The 17576-nt window shown below is 54.9% G+C and overlaps 1 protein-coding gene across 1 annotated transcript; it reads right to left on the bottom strand.

The window, feature by feature from the left end:
• Positions 1 to 338: 338 nt before the first annotated feature.
• Positions 339 to 14811, bottom strand: GATD3 (glutamine amidotransferase class 1 domain containing 3). The gene is made up of 6 exons (XM_049874995.1): positions 14592 to 14811; positions 14397 to 14449; positions 12883 to 12996; positions 11716 to 11835; positions 7616 to 7708; positions 339 to 4770 (listed from the first exon to the last, which is right to left on the bottom strand). Exons 1-6 carry the CDS (start codon positions 14751 to 14753, stop codon positions 4461 to 4463), a joined length of 852 nt encoding a protein of 283 aa, XP_049730952.1. The 5' UTR covers positions 14754 to 14811; the 3' UTR covers positions 339 to 4460.
• Positions 14812 to 17576: the final 2765 nt, after the last annotated feature.

Raw genomic sequence — 17576 nt, 5'->3', positions numbered from 1 at the left:
CCCCCCGCGCCCCGCTAAAGCCCCGCAGCGCTCTCTGGTGGCGGGATATGGGAGCACACCGCAGCCCACTCTGCGCGGCCTTCAGGGTGGTCCACCAGGCGGCTTTCAGGGCCAAAGTCTGCGAGGAAAAGGTGACTGACATTGATGACAATGGCCCTCTCCTCATCCTCACCCCTGGGTGCTAAGCACCATGACACGCCCTTAAGGACTCAGTCCTGTCGTCCAAACCTCCGAGTTTCCTCCTCCATCCCCTTCTCCCCCGAGATGCCGGACTTCTGTGCGCAAGCTAACGCCAGTGAGAGGCCACGTCCTAAATGCAGCCCCCGGTCTCTCCCTCCAAGCCTCCCTCCCACGCTTCCCCCTCCTAGAATCTTCCCGACTCAGTCAAAGGGCTCCTTCCTTCCAGGTTGGGCCAGACTCTGGAGGCTGCCCCTCTCCCGTCCACGCCCAGTCCCAGTCCTCAGCCCTTCCAGTGGGCTTTGCACTTCCTGCCCCCTGCCCCTCCAGGTCAGGCCATCGCAGTCTCCGCAGTCTCCTGTCTCTGCCGGCTTCTACTCATCAGACCCCCCTCAGGCCCTGGATGGCAGAGGTCCTGTTGATACCTGTGAGTCCTTCCCCTTCCTCTGCCCAAGCTCCCCAACTGTCCTTGACCCCAATGCCTGCTCCCAGCCAGGCCTCTCACCCGTCCTCCTCTTGCTGGAATGTCTCCCTCACATAGCTGCCTGCTCCCCGTCCCTGACCGCATTACTGACATGACCACACAGCTGCCCCCCTTCCCGGCATGTCCTCGCCTCCCCCGCCCCATCTGACATCCTCTCCAGCTGACCTGGCTGAGTCTGACCTGGTTGTTACCCCTGTCCTCCTGAGGGGGCCTGACCAGCAGAAGGCACTCAACCATTGTCCTGAGGGATGAAGGACTGAGAGTCCTCAGGACCCTGGCCATTCAGGCACCTCTCCTGGCTTCCTGTATTTTGAACTTAGGATCACCTGAGCTTGCCACTGTTTACAGCCCCACGGGGAGGTAGGTGACCCCAGAGCCACCTCCCCTCAATGAGCACATGCACAGTGAGGGGCGTCTAGTGCCACCGAGCCTGTGTGAGCATGGGCCACGGCTGTATTCCTCCTCTCGGCGGGTGTCAGGGAAACAGAAAGGCACCAGTCTAGTCAGCCACATTGACCATTCACGTGGAGTCAAGGGCAGACAGTAAGATTTCCTGCACAGAACAGCACAACTGTTAGGTGATAATGTAAACATCTTCTGAGGGACTTTCGTGGCAGTTTTCTCATGTCCCTCTCTGGGTAGCTGTCTGTGGCAAGTTCACCGAAGGACAAGCAGAAGTGAGACAGGTGAAATCCAGTCAGTTATGGTTACCAACCAGTTGCCACTGAGTTGACTCCCTAGGGTTTTCATTCTGATTTTTTGCAAGATCGCCAGGCTTTTCTTCTGAGGCACCTCTGGGAGGACTCTAACCTCCAACTTTTTGGTTAGCAGCGAAGTGCGCTAACTGTGTGCTCCCCCAAGGGACTCCTAGTCTATGACCAACAGCTCTTACAGGCCTTACGGGGAAGCCTCCTTGTGTCAGTTCTAGTTCGCACACACCTCTGTACTCCCACGGCACCTGAGAAGCCCCAAGCCGTGTGGTGACCAGCCCTGGGGCAGGTGGTGCTGCATGGGGGCTTCAGTGGTGCCCTGGGCCTCCAGTGGCTGCCCCCAAACAGTTTTGGTCCCTGGGAGGAGGCTCCATGAAGCCTTCCCAAGGGCCAGCTTCTGCGGGACAAGAAGGATACTAGAAACTCAGTGGAGGGAGGGACAGAAACGGAAGCAACAGCTGAAGCAAACTACAGTGAGCCAGGAAGGATGAAGCGGCCTCTCTTACCCTCAGGGGCTGCCATCTCTGTGCCTTGCTGCAGGGCCCCCAAGACCCATTCGAGAAGCTGGATCCGAAACACCGTCTTATAAAGTTATATGAGGAACCCTGGTGGCACAGTGGTTAACCAGTCAGCTGCTAACCGGAAGGTTGGTGGTTCAAACCTACCAGCCACTCTGTGGGAGAAAGATGTGGAAACCCTTGGGGCAGTTCTACTGTCGTGTAGGGTTGCTGTGAGTGGGGATCAACTGGACAGCAAGGAATTTTTGTTTCTACAGTTATGCAGCAAGCAGGTGGCGGAGAGGGCAGCGTGATGAGGCCCAGTGCTGTCAGGGACAAAGGTATCCCCCTGCCAGCGAGGACCTGACACTGGTTTAAAAAACAAAAAAACATTGCCACTGAGTCAACACCAGCTGCATAGCGACCATCTAAGACAGAACAGACCTGCCTCACGGGTTTTCCAAGGGGCGGCTGGTGGATTTGCACTGCTGACCGTTTGGTGAGCAGCCAAAGCCTTAACCGCCGCATGACACTAGGTAAGTGCAGAATAAAAACCCGCTGAACTGCACGTTACTCAACAGCACAGGTGCAGACCCAGAGCCACTTTCTCAGAAACAGAACCGTGTGTGGTCCCCGCCACTGGGTCCGTCCATAGGGGCAGGGACTGTCTGGGGGGTTGGGCCAGCTGTTTAAGCAAGAGAGAGACCAGAAGGAAGAGTATTCTATGCTGGGGTCATGGGTGCATGGGCGCCAGGCCTCCACCCTTGGCATTTCCTCCCCAGGACACAGACCACGTGGGGAGGAAAGGAACGCACAGGGCCCACACAGCAGGCTTTATTCTTCCTTCTCCAGACGTCACATACAAGGCTCTGCTGTTTCATGGCTGGGGATTAACCTCAGTCACCATCGGCAGCATGACTGTGGAGGCTCAGTATTTGCAATTTCCCTTTCTGTCTGAGAATTAAGAGAACTGAGACCACTTTAGGACACCTCACTGTATTCCTCATTCAGCACTTTCAGAAGGCCTGAAATGTCACTGCTCCAAGTTTCCATTTCGGAAAGGAATCTGCTCTCCCTGCGCAGGGACTGCCTGCTGCAGAAATCCCCTTACGGTATCAGTCAGTACACTCACCAGGTTACGAGAGCTTTAACGATTAGTAAAGCTGGTATTCAAAGCATGGTGTTTCTCCACCTGGTCACTCTCCCGGAAAAGCTGGCTCAGACTTGAATTTGTGGATCACACCAAGTCAAATCACTATGGCTCCTCAGGGCACAGTCAGTCAATGACCAGCCACTCTCTGTTAGAGGACTTTGCCTCCCTGTCCTAAGTGAAAGCAAATTAAGCCAACCTGAAAACGAATGTCACGTGCCAGCCTACCCACAAAAAGGATCACAGTTCCCTCCTTGGGCAGACAATACCTAGGGCAGACAATACCTACAGATTTAAGCAGCAAAACAAATCCTTGCCATGTTCAACCTGGACACAAACAGGGCTGCCAGCTGTGGCGGGCTGAGGCGGCCAGGCCCCACTGCCCCGAGCAGTGGTATCCCTGCTGCACGGAGCCATCACTTTCCAGCAAGTTCCAGCACCTTCCGCACCATGGCCCCGATCCCGTCATGGACGTGGTGAAGCGCAGTCTCGCACATGAAGGCGGGGGTCGTGACCACCTTGTTCTTCTGGTCCACATGAGCTTCGTGGGCAGAAGTTATGGAAAAACTGTCCCCCTTCAACAACCAGAGGGAATTCGAGCTGCAGAGCACTAAGGCCTCCCCGCCTGCTCCCCAGTGACCACTCGCTGCCTTTTTAGCCTCGTCCTCAGAGTAACTCCGAACAGGCAGAAGTTCTTCCTGGTGCGAGCCCCTTTGCTGAAAGTGCTCCGTTTTCTGTGATATTCACACTATTTTATTAACCAGTACAGAATCAGTTTCTGACGGGTGTACTGCCACGGTAAATTTCATGTGTCAACTAGGCTAGCCTGTGGTAGCCAGCTGTCCAGTCAAACGCTGGTCCAAGCTGTTACACGTGACTAAACCTTAGGTAAAGCAGATTACCCTCCATCACGTGGTGGGCCTGACCCCATCGGCTGAAAGCCTGAAGAGCAAAAAGGGAGTTTCCCTAGGGTGTGTTGTCTCCAGACTATAAACGGACGTTTTGCTTGAACTTCCTCTCTTGACTCTTCCTATCGTCCGACCTTCGAACTCTGGGACACCAGCCTACAGGCCTCTCCAGCCTGCTGCCTGACCTACGGATTCTGGATATGCTAGTCCCCAGAATGGCATGACCCAATTCCCTAAAATAAATCAATCTTTAAGTATATATGTTACTGGTTCTCTTTCTCTAGAGAGCCCTGACTGACACACAAACACTCAAGAGCAGAAGAGAAGCCAGCCACCTCATGGGCCAGCACTGGTCTCATAAGCTTAGCACTAACATGCCAATCATGGCGACCCCTTGTTGAACAAGTACCACAGAACTGGCGTAAAAGTGACCACCCGCTCCAGGGAGACCTGAGTGTCCATGTGACACTGGCAGGAGCTGTGTTGTCATGGCACCAGGGGTCGGCTGTCAGGTGGGCATCACCTCAGCAAGACTCAGTTCAAAGGCCACCTGCCAAGGGCAGCCCTAAGACAAAGAAGCCCCAGGTGCTGCACCCACGATCTCAGAGACAAGCATGGGTAGTGTGTGCACCCTGGACAATGCCATGTTGCCCTGGGGATCCCGCCCCCAACTGCCAAAAAGGATATGGTCACGTCCTTCACGCAGTGCTTTGCACCCAGGGCTTTGATGGCCTCTGCAGTCCCAGCATACGGCCACTTGCCACCTTCCTCCTGCTCGTGGCCCACGGTGACCTCTATGCCATGCAGCACCCTCGCAGCAAGGACAGGTGCAATGCAGCAGAGGCTGGAAGACAAGGGGTGATGCCAACAGGTTAACATGCATGGGTGGCAGGCTGCGGGGGCGAGGCACCCACGGGATGCACGCCAACACTGACCACACGTGCTGGACAGAGTCTGTGCCACCTCTCCAACTGGGAGGGTCCACGTTCTCCCCTCGAGATCGGCTGCCCTGGGCTTCGTGACAGGTGGAATGTGGCGGAAGTGGTGGCGTGGCCTCTGGGCTCCGTGTAAGAGACCTATGATGCTGTTCAGCTCACACTGGGGGCCCAGTGCTGTGCTACACACCGCCACGGGGAGGGCCAAGGGGCTGGCAAGGAGCCACGCACCCAGCTGCCTTGCCAAAGGCCTCCACTGAGCTGTTCTGGCTCCGGCACGTGTCCAAGGGCGACAGCCACTCCATGTGGCACTGAGGTCAGCTCCCAGAAGTGAGCACTAACAGCAATGGCTGCCAGCTGAGCCCTAAGTTCTGGAGGGGTTGTTACACCACGATCGCTAACCACAGCTTTATTCCTGATGCTAACCAGGCAAGCGCACAGATGGCGGAGGCACCAGTTAGATCCGGGGCTCTCCTGATGGTGGACTTGCGGTAACTCCTAAGCAATGGGGAGTGCTCAGGGCGGGCAGAGTCCAGTGTGATGGGTCAGTGGACAGGGCCCTGGCCAATGGTGGCCCGATGGGACATCTGCCCAAGGAGCACAGGGCCCCTGTTTCCGCAGCTCTGCTTCTCACTGGAGCCCCTTCCTCACTCTGCCCTCAGTGATGAGCAGCTCCCAAGTCCATTCAGTCCAGCTGGTGGTCACTGAGGACCCACCGTGTACCAGGCACAGCAGTGACCAGACCTGCCTCGACCCATGTGCTGACGGCAGGGCAAGAAAGCACATGCTAACTGTGAACAAGGCGATGGAGAGGGAGCACGTGGCAGCTCTGGGACCCCCGGCTGGCCCACTGTGTGGCCGACACGCCCCTGACGACAGCCCCCACCCAGTCCTGCCCTAGGCATGCCGCCCCTCCTCCATTATTGCCCACATCCGCCTTACTCCCCACCACCTTCCTGTCCCTGCTTGTCCTGAACTGCCCTGATCTGGTTCTATCGTGCCCCTTTCCAAGGCCCAGGTGGAAAATGCCCTAAGCAGCCCTAATATAACAGTTACAAATGTCATCTATACACTAAAAGTGTCACGTCAATGGAAACCGCTGCCATTCAGAGATCTAGGACAGCATTTTTGTGGCCCATTGAAGGGAAAACAGGTCCCTGGGAGTGAGGGGCTGTGGGGCAGAGTCTAGCAAGCACAACAGGCCCTGCAGCCTGTCAGAGGTATGCAGGGACGAGCAGGGGGCCCACACTGCTGATGTGACCGTGTGCATGTGACAGCACACTGAGGTCAGGCTGTTGAGACGGTGCGGTTCTCATCAGTGGTCCTGACACCGCAGAGACACACCGCTGTCTGTAATCTTCCCTGCATTGAGTGAACCAGCAGAGCCCTGTGAAATTCCCTGTGTCCGCCACTGTCTGCTTCTAACCACATGTGCGAGAGGGAGGGAAAGGTGGGGGGAAGGCAGGCAGGTGCAGTGACCTCGATGCAGGGACTCAGTGTGGCCGCAGCAACTGAGGGAAACACCCTCCCTTCCAGAAAGAGAAAGCCAAGGAAAGTACCCCAAGGCAGGGGTGAGCATAGGTTTCCCACGGCCACACAGAATGCAGCTCTGCCTCCCCGGCCCGCTCTGGCTCGGCGGCGGGGAGGCCTCCATGTATGGGCACATGTCCGGCAGGAGGGCAGTTAACCTGCTCACGTTGTCATGTCTGGTTGTGCTTTGAATCAGTCAGGACAGAGGCCCCACTTGGTCTTCTCTGAGAGCAGCAGCGCTGGGAGGGGTTGGGCACGTGGCACCTCTCCCAGACTGCAGACAGCCGCTACAGGGCCTGGGCACCCTGCCTGCTTCCCGAGCACTCCCCAGACTGACTCTGGCTGGATCTGTGTCTGGGGGCGTGATGTGAGGTGCAGCATGGTGCTGATGAGCCCCAGGCCAGGGCACCTAAGGCTAACGCCATCTGTGCAGCCTCAGGGACCCAGGACAGGCATGTTTAAGTGACAGGGCTGGTTCATAAGGGATGACTACAGGGTTTATGGAAGACAGGATTCTACCACGGCCTTGCTCTTTCTCACAGCCAGCTCAGGCTCTGAGACAGCAGCATCCACCAGACCTACTTCTGAGGCCCAGGTTATAATTGGCACATGACCCTGCCTGCTGGCTGCGTGAACCACGAGGCAGCTCAGATGTGGGCTAGTCTGCCTCAGTCTGGCATGTGGCCAGCTCGCTGTGGGTGGGCACCAGTGCATGGTCCCCGTGGATGAGGGAGCAGCCTGGAATGGCATGCGCTGGTGGCGAGGACCTGCAGTGGACATCCTGGGAAGGAGTGAGTGCAGAAACACCTAGGGCAGGAACTGCAGCACAGGGGCTCTGACCGTGTGTGTGTGGGGGGCAAGGAGGGTGGTGGTAAAAGGTCAGGTCAAGAAGGGGCTGACCGGTGACACTGTGGGAGGCTGGCAGGGCTGCAGGCTGCCTATGGGGAGGGGAAGCACCCCCCACCCCTTTACTGAGAGGAAAGCGAGGTACACAAAGATAGAATTTTCCAGGCTGGAAGCATCTCAGTTAAAGTGAGAAGAAGACAGGTGGAGGGTCTCGAGACCACACAGCCCAAAGCAGCAGCTCTAGCTCAGCACTGCGGGCCACTGCTCCTCAGGCCACGTCTTTCCTCCTTCCACTGCTGCCTGGCCTCAGACAGAGGCCAAACAGCCTGTGGGCCCCGGTGGACACCCAATCCCGGCCAGACCCCAGGGCGCACGCACCCGATGGGCTTCCCAGCGCTGTGGAACTCCTTCAGCACACGCTCCACGTCCTGGTTGACTTTGCAGTCCTTCCCGTCCACGGCAAACGTGCTCCTGCCACAAGAAAAGCTTCCTCAAAGAGTGCCGCACCCAGGTCGCCTACTCAGGGCACTGCCAGCCCACCTCCCACCAACCTCAAGGGAAAGCCTTCTCAGAGCGCAATGCCACCCAGGCCCTCCACCCACGAAGCTTCCAGCCCCACCTCCCACAGATCTTACAGACTCCCTGCTGCTCAGAAATATCTACATAAGTGAATACGTGATACAAATTCCCATGTGTACAAACAGGATTTTTTACAGAAAAGCATAGAAAGTAGGGCACAGGAGGGAGGGTCAAGGGTAGGGAAGGGATGGTGGCCAGAGCCAGCCAGACGCTGCAGGGACTCGGTCTATCCTGCCTCCACACCAAGGCAGTGCTTTACACACGCACATGGAGTCAGGCAGCAGCAGGACACGTCAGGAAGCAAAAAAAGGAGTTTCAGGAAAAAAAAAACGTTAAGTGGCCCATAAACATAAAGAAAGATACTTGACTTCACTAACAAAGAAATGCCAATTAAAACAAGAGACCCTCTTCTTCACTGCCAGTGCGGGTGATGCGATGCTGAGGGCCCCTGCTTGTGGGGCATAAAGTGGGGCGATCTCTTTGGAAGGCAGTTTGGTAGCACCTTTCAAAGCTTAAGTATCTACACCTTTCTGCCAAGAATCCCACTGTCACAGCTTGACTCTGTCTATTCTAGCTGCTGATCTAGGAGATCCATGGCAGCACTGCTAGTAGCTGCCAAGGACTGGGGAGCCTCTGGGGAGATGGGTGTCTATTATCCCGACTGGTGGTGGCTTCACAGGGTGTACACATGTCCCAACTAACACATAGGGCACTTTATTTACGTATATGGCAATTACACCTCCATCAGCTATTAAACACAAACAAATCAAAAGGAAGACTAGATAGAATCCCATCAGTAAGGTACCGGTTAAACAAGTTATGGTACAGCTCTCCAGCGGGATACGCAGCTGTTGAAAAATTACGAACAATACCCAAGCTATATTGTAAGTGAAAAATACTGCTACAGACTTCACTGTGTAACTTTTTAGTCCTAACCCCTGGACCCGTGGACGTGACCCCGTTTGGAAACAGGCTTTTCGTATGTTAACGACACCATACTGGAATGCGGAGGGTCCCATTCTGAGTGGTGTCTTATAAGACAAGCAGAACAGATGCAGACAGACACACGGCGGGGGCGGGGTGGTGGGGGATGACAGACACCACACAGCAGGATGGACACAGACGCACCTATGAGCTCAGGGATGCCAAAGACTGCCGGCAGACCCCAGAAACTAGGAAAGAGGCCACAGAAGGAACCGACGGAGCCAAAACCCTGATCCAGACCCTCAGCCTCTTAGCTGGGTTACGGCAACGCTAGGAGACTAAGACAAGGCAGAGAAGAGTGAGTCTAAGATGCTACCATTTGATTAAATTTGTAACCCATCCATATACACAGAGTCTCTCTGAAATACACCCAAGAAACCGGTAACACAGCCAGGCAGGGAATCTGAGGGTCAGAAATAGGAGAGAAACTCAATTTCCACAATAAACCTGTCACCCCTTGAATTATCACATAACCACACACACACATGAAATACCACTACCACTGCCACCCAGAAGAGACCACTGGCCTGGGGGTCACATGAGTTCAGTAGGGGCCTGGCCCCTCAAGGGCTGCCTTTCTTCTGGAAAGTTCCCCTAGGATGGGGCCAGCAAACCAGGAAGACAGAGCTTCCCAGATGGGAGTATGAGCTCAGATGCACACATTCATGAATCCTGAGACCAGCCAGTTCATCAAGTGCTAAGACACAGCTCACCAAAACAAATAACCTCAACTCACCTCCTGTCTGTACACGTATATTAACAAGATGTAAGTCATCAGCCATGCTGGCAGGATGTGACCCCTAACTGAGTGTTCAGTCTGCCCTTCCACACGCCAGGGGAGGTGCCAGTGTCAGAGGTCAGGCGGAGGATCTGCAAATTCGACTCCTGCTTCCAAGTCAGAAGCCCTGGTTCCAAAACCTGCCCTTTTCAGAAGTAAAGCCCACTGATGCAGGCGCTATGCCCGTCCCCCGCCCCAGAATCCACGAAGGTAAGGACGACACAAGAAAGTTACTAAAAAAACGTTAGACGCGATTTGCTAAGACAGTTCCTCTTTCAGGGCTGGCCCTGGGGAGAGGGTCTGGGTGTGGGGTGCGGCAGCTCCCAGTGGGAGAAAGAAGCAAGAACACTGACAGAAGGAGCAGGGAAAAGAGAGGGTCCAACCAGGATGGAAGAGTCCATTCCCAGCCCTGTAGGTAGGGGGAACTCCTGCTTCGAGAGGGAGAAAAGGGTGGGATCAGAGTCATCATGCTTTAGGAGGTTTCGCCATGTCTCCCCTTGCTCTGGGTGCAGGACACCCAGAGCAGGGCGGGCAGACAGACAGCCGGAGGGCAGAAAGACAGCCGGGAGGGCAGACAGACAGCCGGGAGGTCGCCGTGCATGGCAGGTAGAGGAGTAAAAGGCAACTTGCCAACAGCCCAAACGAGGGGATGGTGGAGAGGGGCAGACCTGGACGGAAGGGAACAGCTTAGGGAATGCTGTTTTAAACATTAACACAATATCCAGAGGCACAAGTCAAGCAGACAGCTCGAATAGGGGTCAGAGCATGGCTGAGGCTTGAGATCTAGATGTGGGAGCCATCTGAACTGAAGCCGCCTGCAGAGATGGAACTCCTGGGGGCACCAGAGGGTGATCCACAGGGAAGAGAAGAACAAGAGGGGGAGAGCAGCCAGCAGATCTGAGAAAGACCAAGATGGCGCTGAGTCAAGGAAGCCAAGGGGCTTCCAGCATCACCATGTAGAGCAATCAAAACGGTGAGCTGACTTCAGGATGAGAAAGTTAGAAATAACCTTTAGAGAACAATCTGAGAAGCACAGCAATGGAAGAACCATGTGAGATGAGAAGATGCTGACAAGATCTGACAGTGAGGAGGGGATGCAGGGATGGAAAACAAAACAGGAAAGACAAGGATAAAGAGAACAGGAGCCAGAAGGGGGGAGCCCATAACTGAGGCTGCAGATTCCCAGGCCCCCAAAGCGGACTGGTAGGTGGGCAAAAAGCCAGGAGAATTCATTTTCTGCTTCTACAAAGCACCTCGCTGGATTTGTCTTCTATTATCAGAAACCCGGAACAAAATACATCCGGAAACACCTGGTCCAGACCCTGCTCTGGGACAGAGAGATCTTATCCACGACCCGGGGGGAATGTTCGGCCCTGAGCCCGCCTTACCACCTGCTGCCTCTTCATCTGGGCTGTCACCACACTATGATACATGCTCGGACAAACTGCCACCTTCTGACGTATGGGCTGTTCCCACCTTGTGCATTCTAACAGCTGAAGCTGATGCTCTCTGAGACATGGCAGGACTCCACTAAAAAGCCTGTCACCAGAGAGCGACCCTTGGCTCCCTCAGGGCGGGACTGCACCTGGACAACGAAGGCACATGAACTGTGTTTTCTCAAGACACAAATGAGAAATCAGAGCTGGTAAAGGGGATCTGAAACCCGGAGCACGTCACAGTGGGATGCGCTGCCGGCTCCCAGGCTCACGTCCCAGCGACTGTGGCCACAGCCCTGGGAGCAAACCAGAAAGGAGGAAGGGCTTCCTTGACTCTTTCCAGAGAACATCATTCAGAACACGTCAACAGGAAATGGAACTTTCCGTGTGCAAGACTCCACAGGAGACCCGATATTTCCACAGAACAAACACACTGAGGTGGCTGTGACGTGCTGCAGGGCGTTCAGTCACAGCAAGGTCCATACCCTGTGACCCCGTCAGTTACCAGATGTACTCAGGAGAAAGTGAGATACACCATGCCCTGTGGAAATGCTAGCGAGGCCCCAAGCCTAACAGGAGTCCCTTCGTTAATGGCAGGAGCACACTGTCTGGTTCCTAAAGCCCCCTCACGTCATCAACATTGCCGCATCTGTTGTGCCTCATGCAGAGCAGCAGAGGACCCCATAGCTTGAAATACGCACAGGTTTTTAGCTGCTCCAAATCCTCCAGGCAAGATGGCAGCATCATGGTCAGCTGCACGGAGCTGGGCCAGGTCAGTGATCTTGCCGCGAGCAATCCTTGCTGATTCTGTCAGAACGTTCCTGCGGGAGCAGAGAACAGGTGTCAGGAAAGTTCAGGGCACAGACAGAAGGCGGGAGAAGGAGACGGGGGTGTCGAGAGCCCTTGTCCTCACAGAAAAGCAAGAGCACACGGTCCACATTAAGGCCTCGGCGTGGCGGGGAGTGGTCACACCTGCGGCAACTTGTTTCTAAAGCAGGGTTCAAGATCACTACCAGGAAAGGCAGCGCACTCACTGTACTGATAATGCTAAGCTCAAACGTTTCCTGGAATTCTTTCAGAACTTCGTTTCAGGACCTACAGCAAATCGTTCTGAACCTTCCTGTCTCTGCCACGGCCTAGGCAGAAAACCTAAATACTCTGAGGGTTTAAAGTATACACAGTGCAAGGACTCGGTTACATAAGTCATGGGAAGGTTTAGATGCTAAGACACTGCACAGAGTGAAGTAACTCAAAGATTAGCAACAGTAGGAAGCAACGACCCCCTGGGCTCGTGGGACAAAAGGGGCAGGCTTGGCTTTTAATTAGCAGGGAGAGTGCTACTAGAGGAGAACTGCAGCCACGGAAGAGACAAAACCTTCAGTGTCTTCCCTCCTCCACCACCTCCCCAGCCTGAAAGCTGCTGGAAGACACCCACACTGGCGCCTGAGACATGCAGCCTGCAGCACTCGGCAGGACAGGCTCTCAGGGAACCCAGGGCAGGAGTGCACGCACTTCAGCAACAGAAACACTCTGTGAAGGAGCTGAAAGGCCCGTGGAGCGGACACTGGTGGAGGGTGGCGGCCAGGCCGGGCAGCGTGGCCCCCAGTCAGAGCAAGGTGCGGATGGCCACACTCCATGGGAGGCAACGAGCCCCACCTCCTCTCTTCAGGTGCGTGCTAGAAGATGCGAAAGCCCCGACGCTGCCATGTCAATTGCTCTGAGGCACCATGGGAACACACAGATCTGCCCTGGGCTCCAGGTTACCCGACAAGGAGCTGCCCTGTGCACAGGCTGCACTGGCTGCGCTCTGGATCGCAGCCTCTCAACGTGCCCGCTCGTCATGTCCAAGGACAGGAGGCGTGGCTCACCTGGTATCTCCCTCAGAAGGCTGCCCCTTGGTGTGATCAATCACATGCATCTGTGGCACATCTGGGGCAAAGATCTGAACATCAGCACCACCGCGGCTCAGGTGGACCAGGACCCTGCATGGGGATAAAAAAAAAAGTGACCTTAAAACGTGTCCGGCCCAAAACTGTTATGTGTCATTTACTTCCAAAGACAGGATTTCAGCTAAGTGCCAGTACAAGTTCCTAAGGTACATTAACAGCCAGTGTGCTTTGTACAAAGCTGTGGCTGGCTTGCCAGCAACCCAAACACCCATCATTCCTGTTCACTGCCACCCTGCGGTTAGGACACAATCATGTGCTTTGAGTGACAAGAGCCAAGGAAAAATGTCAGCATACAGAGGGAGCTGCAGAAACCATCAGTCCCAATGTCTCACTTCACCAACTGGAGCACAGGGTTGGGTGATGAACCTGGTACCACGACAGGATGTGATTCCAGTCCCCAAGCTGCTGGTGAGTGCTGTCCCTTCTCCAGGGCCAGCCTGACCTCCCACAGGCCAAACCCCTAGAGGCCTCCATGGCGAGCACTCCATAGTGAGCATTTCACAGGTGAGGAGGCAGCAGTTGCAGCCTTGACAACCTCGCACAACACGGTTCAGTGGTAGAATTCCCACCTCCCATGCAGGAAACTCTGTTCAGTTCCCAGCCAAGGCACTTCATCTGTGAGCGGAGGTCTGGGGGTGGCGGAGTGGTTAAAGCAATCAATTGCTAACCAAAAGGTTGGCAGTTCGAATCCACCAGCTGCTCCTTGGAAAATCTACGGAGACAGTTCTACTTGGTCTACAGGGTCGCTATGAGTCAGAATCAACTCAACGGCAACGAGTTTGATTTTGGTTCGGTCTACACCCTAGAATGCAACGCAACCATTAAAAACCAAGCTGCGGGTTTTTAACGGAAAGTGAATGAGTCCAGATACAGCAGCAAAGAAAACATTTCCAAGTGCCCGGTCAGGGTCAGTGTGACCCCACTGTGTATGAAACGTGTACTGAAAAACACCAGGCAGTAAATGCTCCGTGGTCATCTCTGGGTGACAAACTGTTGTTGGTAGTGGCCACCAAGCTGATTCTAACTCATGGCAACCCCATGCGTACAGAGCAGAACTGTGCTCCATACGGTTTTCAAGGCTATGACCCTAGGGAAGCAGATCGCCAGGCCTTTCTTCCAAGGTGCCTCTGAGAGGGTTCGAACCATCCACCTTTCCATCTAGCGACTGCACCACTACTGCTTGCATCACGCAGGGACTGCTTGGGTGACAGGCTACAGATGATTTGTTTGAAATTTCCTTTTTGCCTCCCTGTTCTGCTAAGGCTTTTTAAAACCTCCTGTCCTCTGTTTTGCAGTTTGATTCGCTCCTTTAATTAAAAAAAAAAGGGTATAAAAAATGCAAACTTTCCCTAAAAAAAGGCAAGTTCCACCAGGAAAAAACACCTTTCCCAAGGGCTCAGGCGGGAGCGAGGGCTCTGTCGCTACGGGCTTACGCTGCGGCCTCGTGGATCTCGGTCCCGTCGTAGACGCCGCATCCGGACAGAACCTGGGGAGAGAAGGCGGCGTGCCGTGGGCCCGACCTCGGCGGCGGAGCACCGCGCTCGTCCCCGCCCCCTCCGCGGACCCCGCCCCGTCCGCCGACCTTTTCTGGACGCCCGCCCGCCCGCCCGCCGAGGCCGTCCACTCACCAGCGCGACCCTGGCTCCGGGGCGCGGCGCGGAGCCGTGGAGAGCCGCGCGCGGGGAGAGCGCCTGCCTGCCGGGGGGCAGCAACCGCAGGCGGCCGGGGAGCGGCGCGAGCACGGAGGCCGCCGCCAGCCTAGGCGCCACCAGGACCCTGACGGCCGCCATGGCCGCCCGCAGTACAGCAGGCAACGGAGGTCGAGCTGCCGTGGGCGGGGCCGCGCCTGCGCAGAGTCGCCGGGGTGGAGCTCCGGGGCCAGCCTCCGTCACGCCTCTGAGACCACGTCGGTGTTCAGGGCCGCGTCTGCGCAGAGCTGCCGGGGTGGAGCTCCTGGCCCGCCCCCGCGAACGCCTCGGTAGAGGGAGCCGCGCATGTGCAAAGTCGGAGGAATGGCGCTCCGACCCGCCCCCGCGAGCGCATCTGTGGGCGGGGCCGCGCCTGCGCAAAGTCGCCGTTGGGGGGCGTTCCTTGCCGTCCGACAGTCGCGAATTTCTGGGGGGCGCGCTGGGAGGTGGGGGTGTCTTGTTCCCTTCCCGTCGCCGGGGCCGACTCTCTTGGGCTGCCCAGGTGCGAGGGCGGGCAGGAAGCTGCCGAGCCCCGGGTCCACGTCCCCCTTCACCTGTGTGAGCCGCTCTCTCCCACCCGGACCGTCCGGAGCCCGGGGTCTCTGGCTACTCTTTTCAGCTCCCCCTATTGCGGGCCTCTGCCCGGACGGCTGGGGAATAACCCCCCAGGACACAGGCCTTTAAAAAAAAAATCACAGCAAATCTCAAACGGAGACCAGAGTAAAGCGAGCCCCGCGAGCCCCTCACCCAGCTTCAACAGCTGCCCTTCAAGGTGCTCGACGTCAAACCCACCCCATCCCGGAACCTCCATCTTTTCAACCAAATCCTAATCGCTTCATAGCCCTAAAACAGGGTTTCTCAATGGGGCATTGTGGACTTTTGGGGCAAGTTATTCTCCGCTGTGGGGGCATACTGCGCACCTCAGGGTGTTTAGCATTGTCTTGGCCTCTCCCCACGAGATGCCAGGCGCTCCCCCATCCCCAAGTGTGACAACCAAAACTGTCTGCAGACATTGCCAGATGTCCCCTGCGAGGTGGGGTGGGGCGAGGCAAAATCGTAGTTAGTTGGGAATCACTGCTGGGAACAAGACGACTCCTCGTCTTAGTTATCCCGTGTAGCTGTAACAGAAATATCACAAGCGGATGCCTTTAACACATTTATTTTCTCTCAGTTTAGGAGGCTAGCAGTTTAAATTCAAGGTGCCAGTTCTAGAGGAAGGCTTTCTCCCTGGGCTCTGGGGAAGGTCCTTATCTCTGAGCTACTGCTTATGGGTAATCTTCACATGGCTTGGCAGCTCTTCCCCCACCTACACTCACTGGCTTCCTGTTTAATCTCTTGTATCTCTAATCCTACCTCGTTAACAACCCATTCCCAAATAGAATGAAAACCACAGGATAGAGGTTAGGATTTACAACACATGTTTTGGAGGGACACAATTTAATCCCTAACACTCCTTCTTAAAATAATTTAACTTCAGTATCATTACCATGCTTCGTATTTAAATTCTCATCTTTAAATTTCAAATTCTTGTAGAATCCATTTTTGTTCTTAGTTTGTTTCAATCAGGATCCAGTGGTAATTGGTTCAAATGTCCCTTTCTGCCTCTTCTTTGAATTTCCACTGAGGACAGTTCCTGTGCCTCCGATGTGCTCCTTCCAGGTTTTGCTGACCTCCGTCCCTGTGATGTAACTGAGATACTCCTCTGTCCCCTTGAGCCAACAGTGCCCATGGGTGGCGGGTGCTCTTTTATCAGGAGCCCTTGATAGAGTGTAGATCCACTAAATCACTGCAAAATCATAGTATTCTGACTCCACCATTCCTCCGGGGCCAAACTGAAATTCTCCCATTATCCAGGAGTCAATTTATCTAGGAGCAGGATAAATGCTAGACACTTTCCCTTTATTTACCAACCTTCAAGCTAATAATGACGTTGGTTTACCACCATCCCGACCGTAACCACTGCAATCTTTTAGTATCATTATGAGAATTCATGATTTAGACTTGTTTTAATCCAATGCAGCTGCTATCCTTGATACTCAAGTTGTCCAACTTTAAGGCTTACTGTTGATTTCCCAAGGAGTAAGCAGAAAGCTGGAACAATGAGTGTGAGGATATTACAGTTGTTAAAACCAAAGAGGAGCCTGGGAAGTTTCACTGTCCTTGACCCTGCCCTTGTCCTCCATTTCTGTGGAGCACAGCTCTTAACCCTTTCCTTGCTGGACACTGCCATCGGGGCATCCTGGCCCCTCACAGCTCCTAGGGAAGCAGCTGGCTTCCCCCTTCTCAGCTCCTGAATGGCACCTGGGGACTGAGATGTGACTATAGGGATGGCGGTAAAAATTACTAACTCTGCTTAGGGAGGATATTTAGGGAGGAAAATGAACTACAACTTTGGTATTTACTTGGGATGCAAACAATAATCAATTGCAATATACCTGAAAATTAACATGTTAAGAACCATTGAAAGAGAAAATGCAATTTTTGTCTTAAGGGCGAGGGGTAGAAGCAATGTAGTTTGGGGTTTTGGGGCAGTTCAGTGCGGGGTGGAGGAGAGGCTCAGGATAAGACTGTCTACACCAGAGGCTGGTCAGCCTGGACCCTCAGAGGCGGGCTAAGATACCGCACAGCTCTGGGTGGTCCTACTCAGGGTGCCCCAGGCACCCCCTGTGCACACAACCACATCAGAGGTAACCACCCCGCCAAGGTTCAGACTGGGAGGAATCTATCCAGAGTCATTGTTCTATTTAGTTTCTGGATTTGAATACCGAGGGTGGCGTAAGGGAAGCTCGCCCTCAGTCCACTTGAGGGCCAGCCTCATGTTCAAGGTCAGGTGTCCCTGCTTCCTGGTGAAAGACATGACGCACACGTGGAACCTGCTATTATGGGGAAGTGGAAAACCGCGGGAAGACCTCAGACCTTTCTGAA

This window comes from Elephas maximus, chromosome 2 (assembly GCF_024166365.1).
Source record: "Elephas maximus indicus isolate mEleMax1 chromosome 2, mEleMax1 primary haplotype, whole genome shotgun sequence".
Classification (NCBI taxonomy): Eukaryota; Metazoa; Chordata; class Mammalia; order Proboscidea; family Elephantidae; genus Elephas; species Elephas maximus.
Note: the sequence above shows the minus strand (reverse complement) of the source record. Positions and strands in the feature narration are given on the sequence as shown.

What these genes read in the sequence shown, in the direction of transcription:
- GATD3 (XM_049874995.1), bottom strand. Translation starts at nt 14,753, where the DNA reads ATGGCGGCCGTCAGGGTCCTGGTGGCGCCTAGGCTGGCGGCGGCCTCC. An exon ending in CCGGAGCCAGGGTCGCGCTG is followed by an intron (nt 14,450 to 14,591) that starts GTGAGTGGACGG and finishes TTCTCTCCCCAG; the next exon opens with GTTCTGTCCGGATGCGGCGT. An exon ending in AGCGCTGGGAAGCCCATCGG is followed by an intron (nt 4,771 to 7,615) that starts GTGCGTGCGCCC and finishes CTTGTCTTCCAG; the next exon opens with CCTCTGCTGCATTGCACCTG.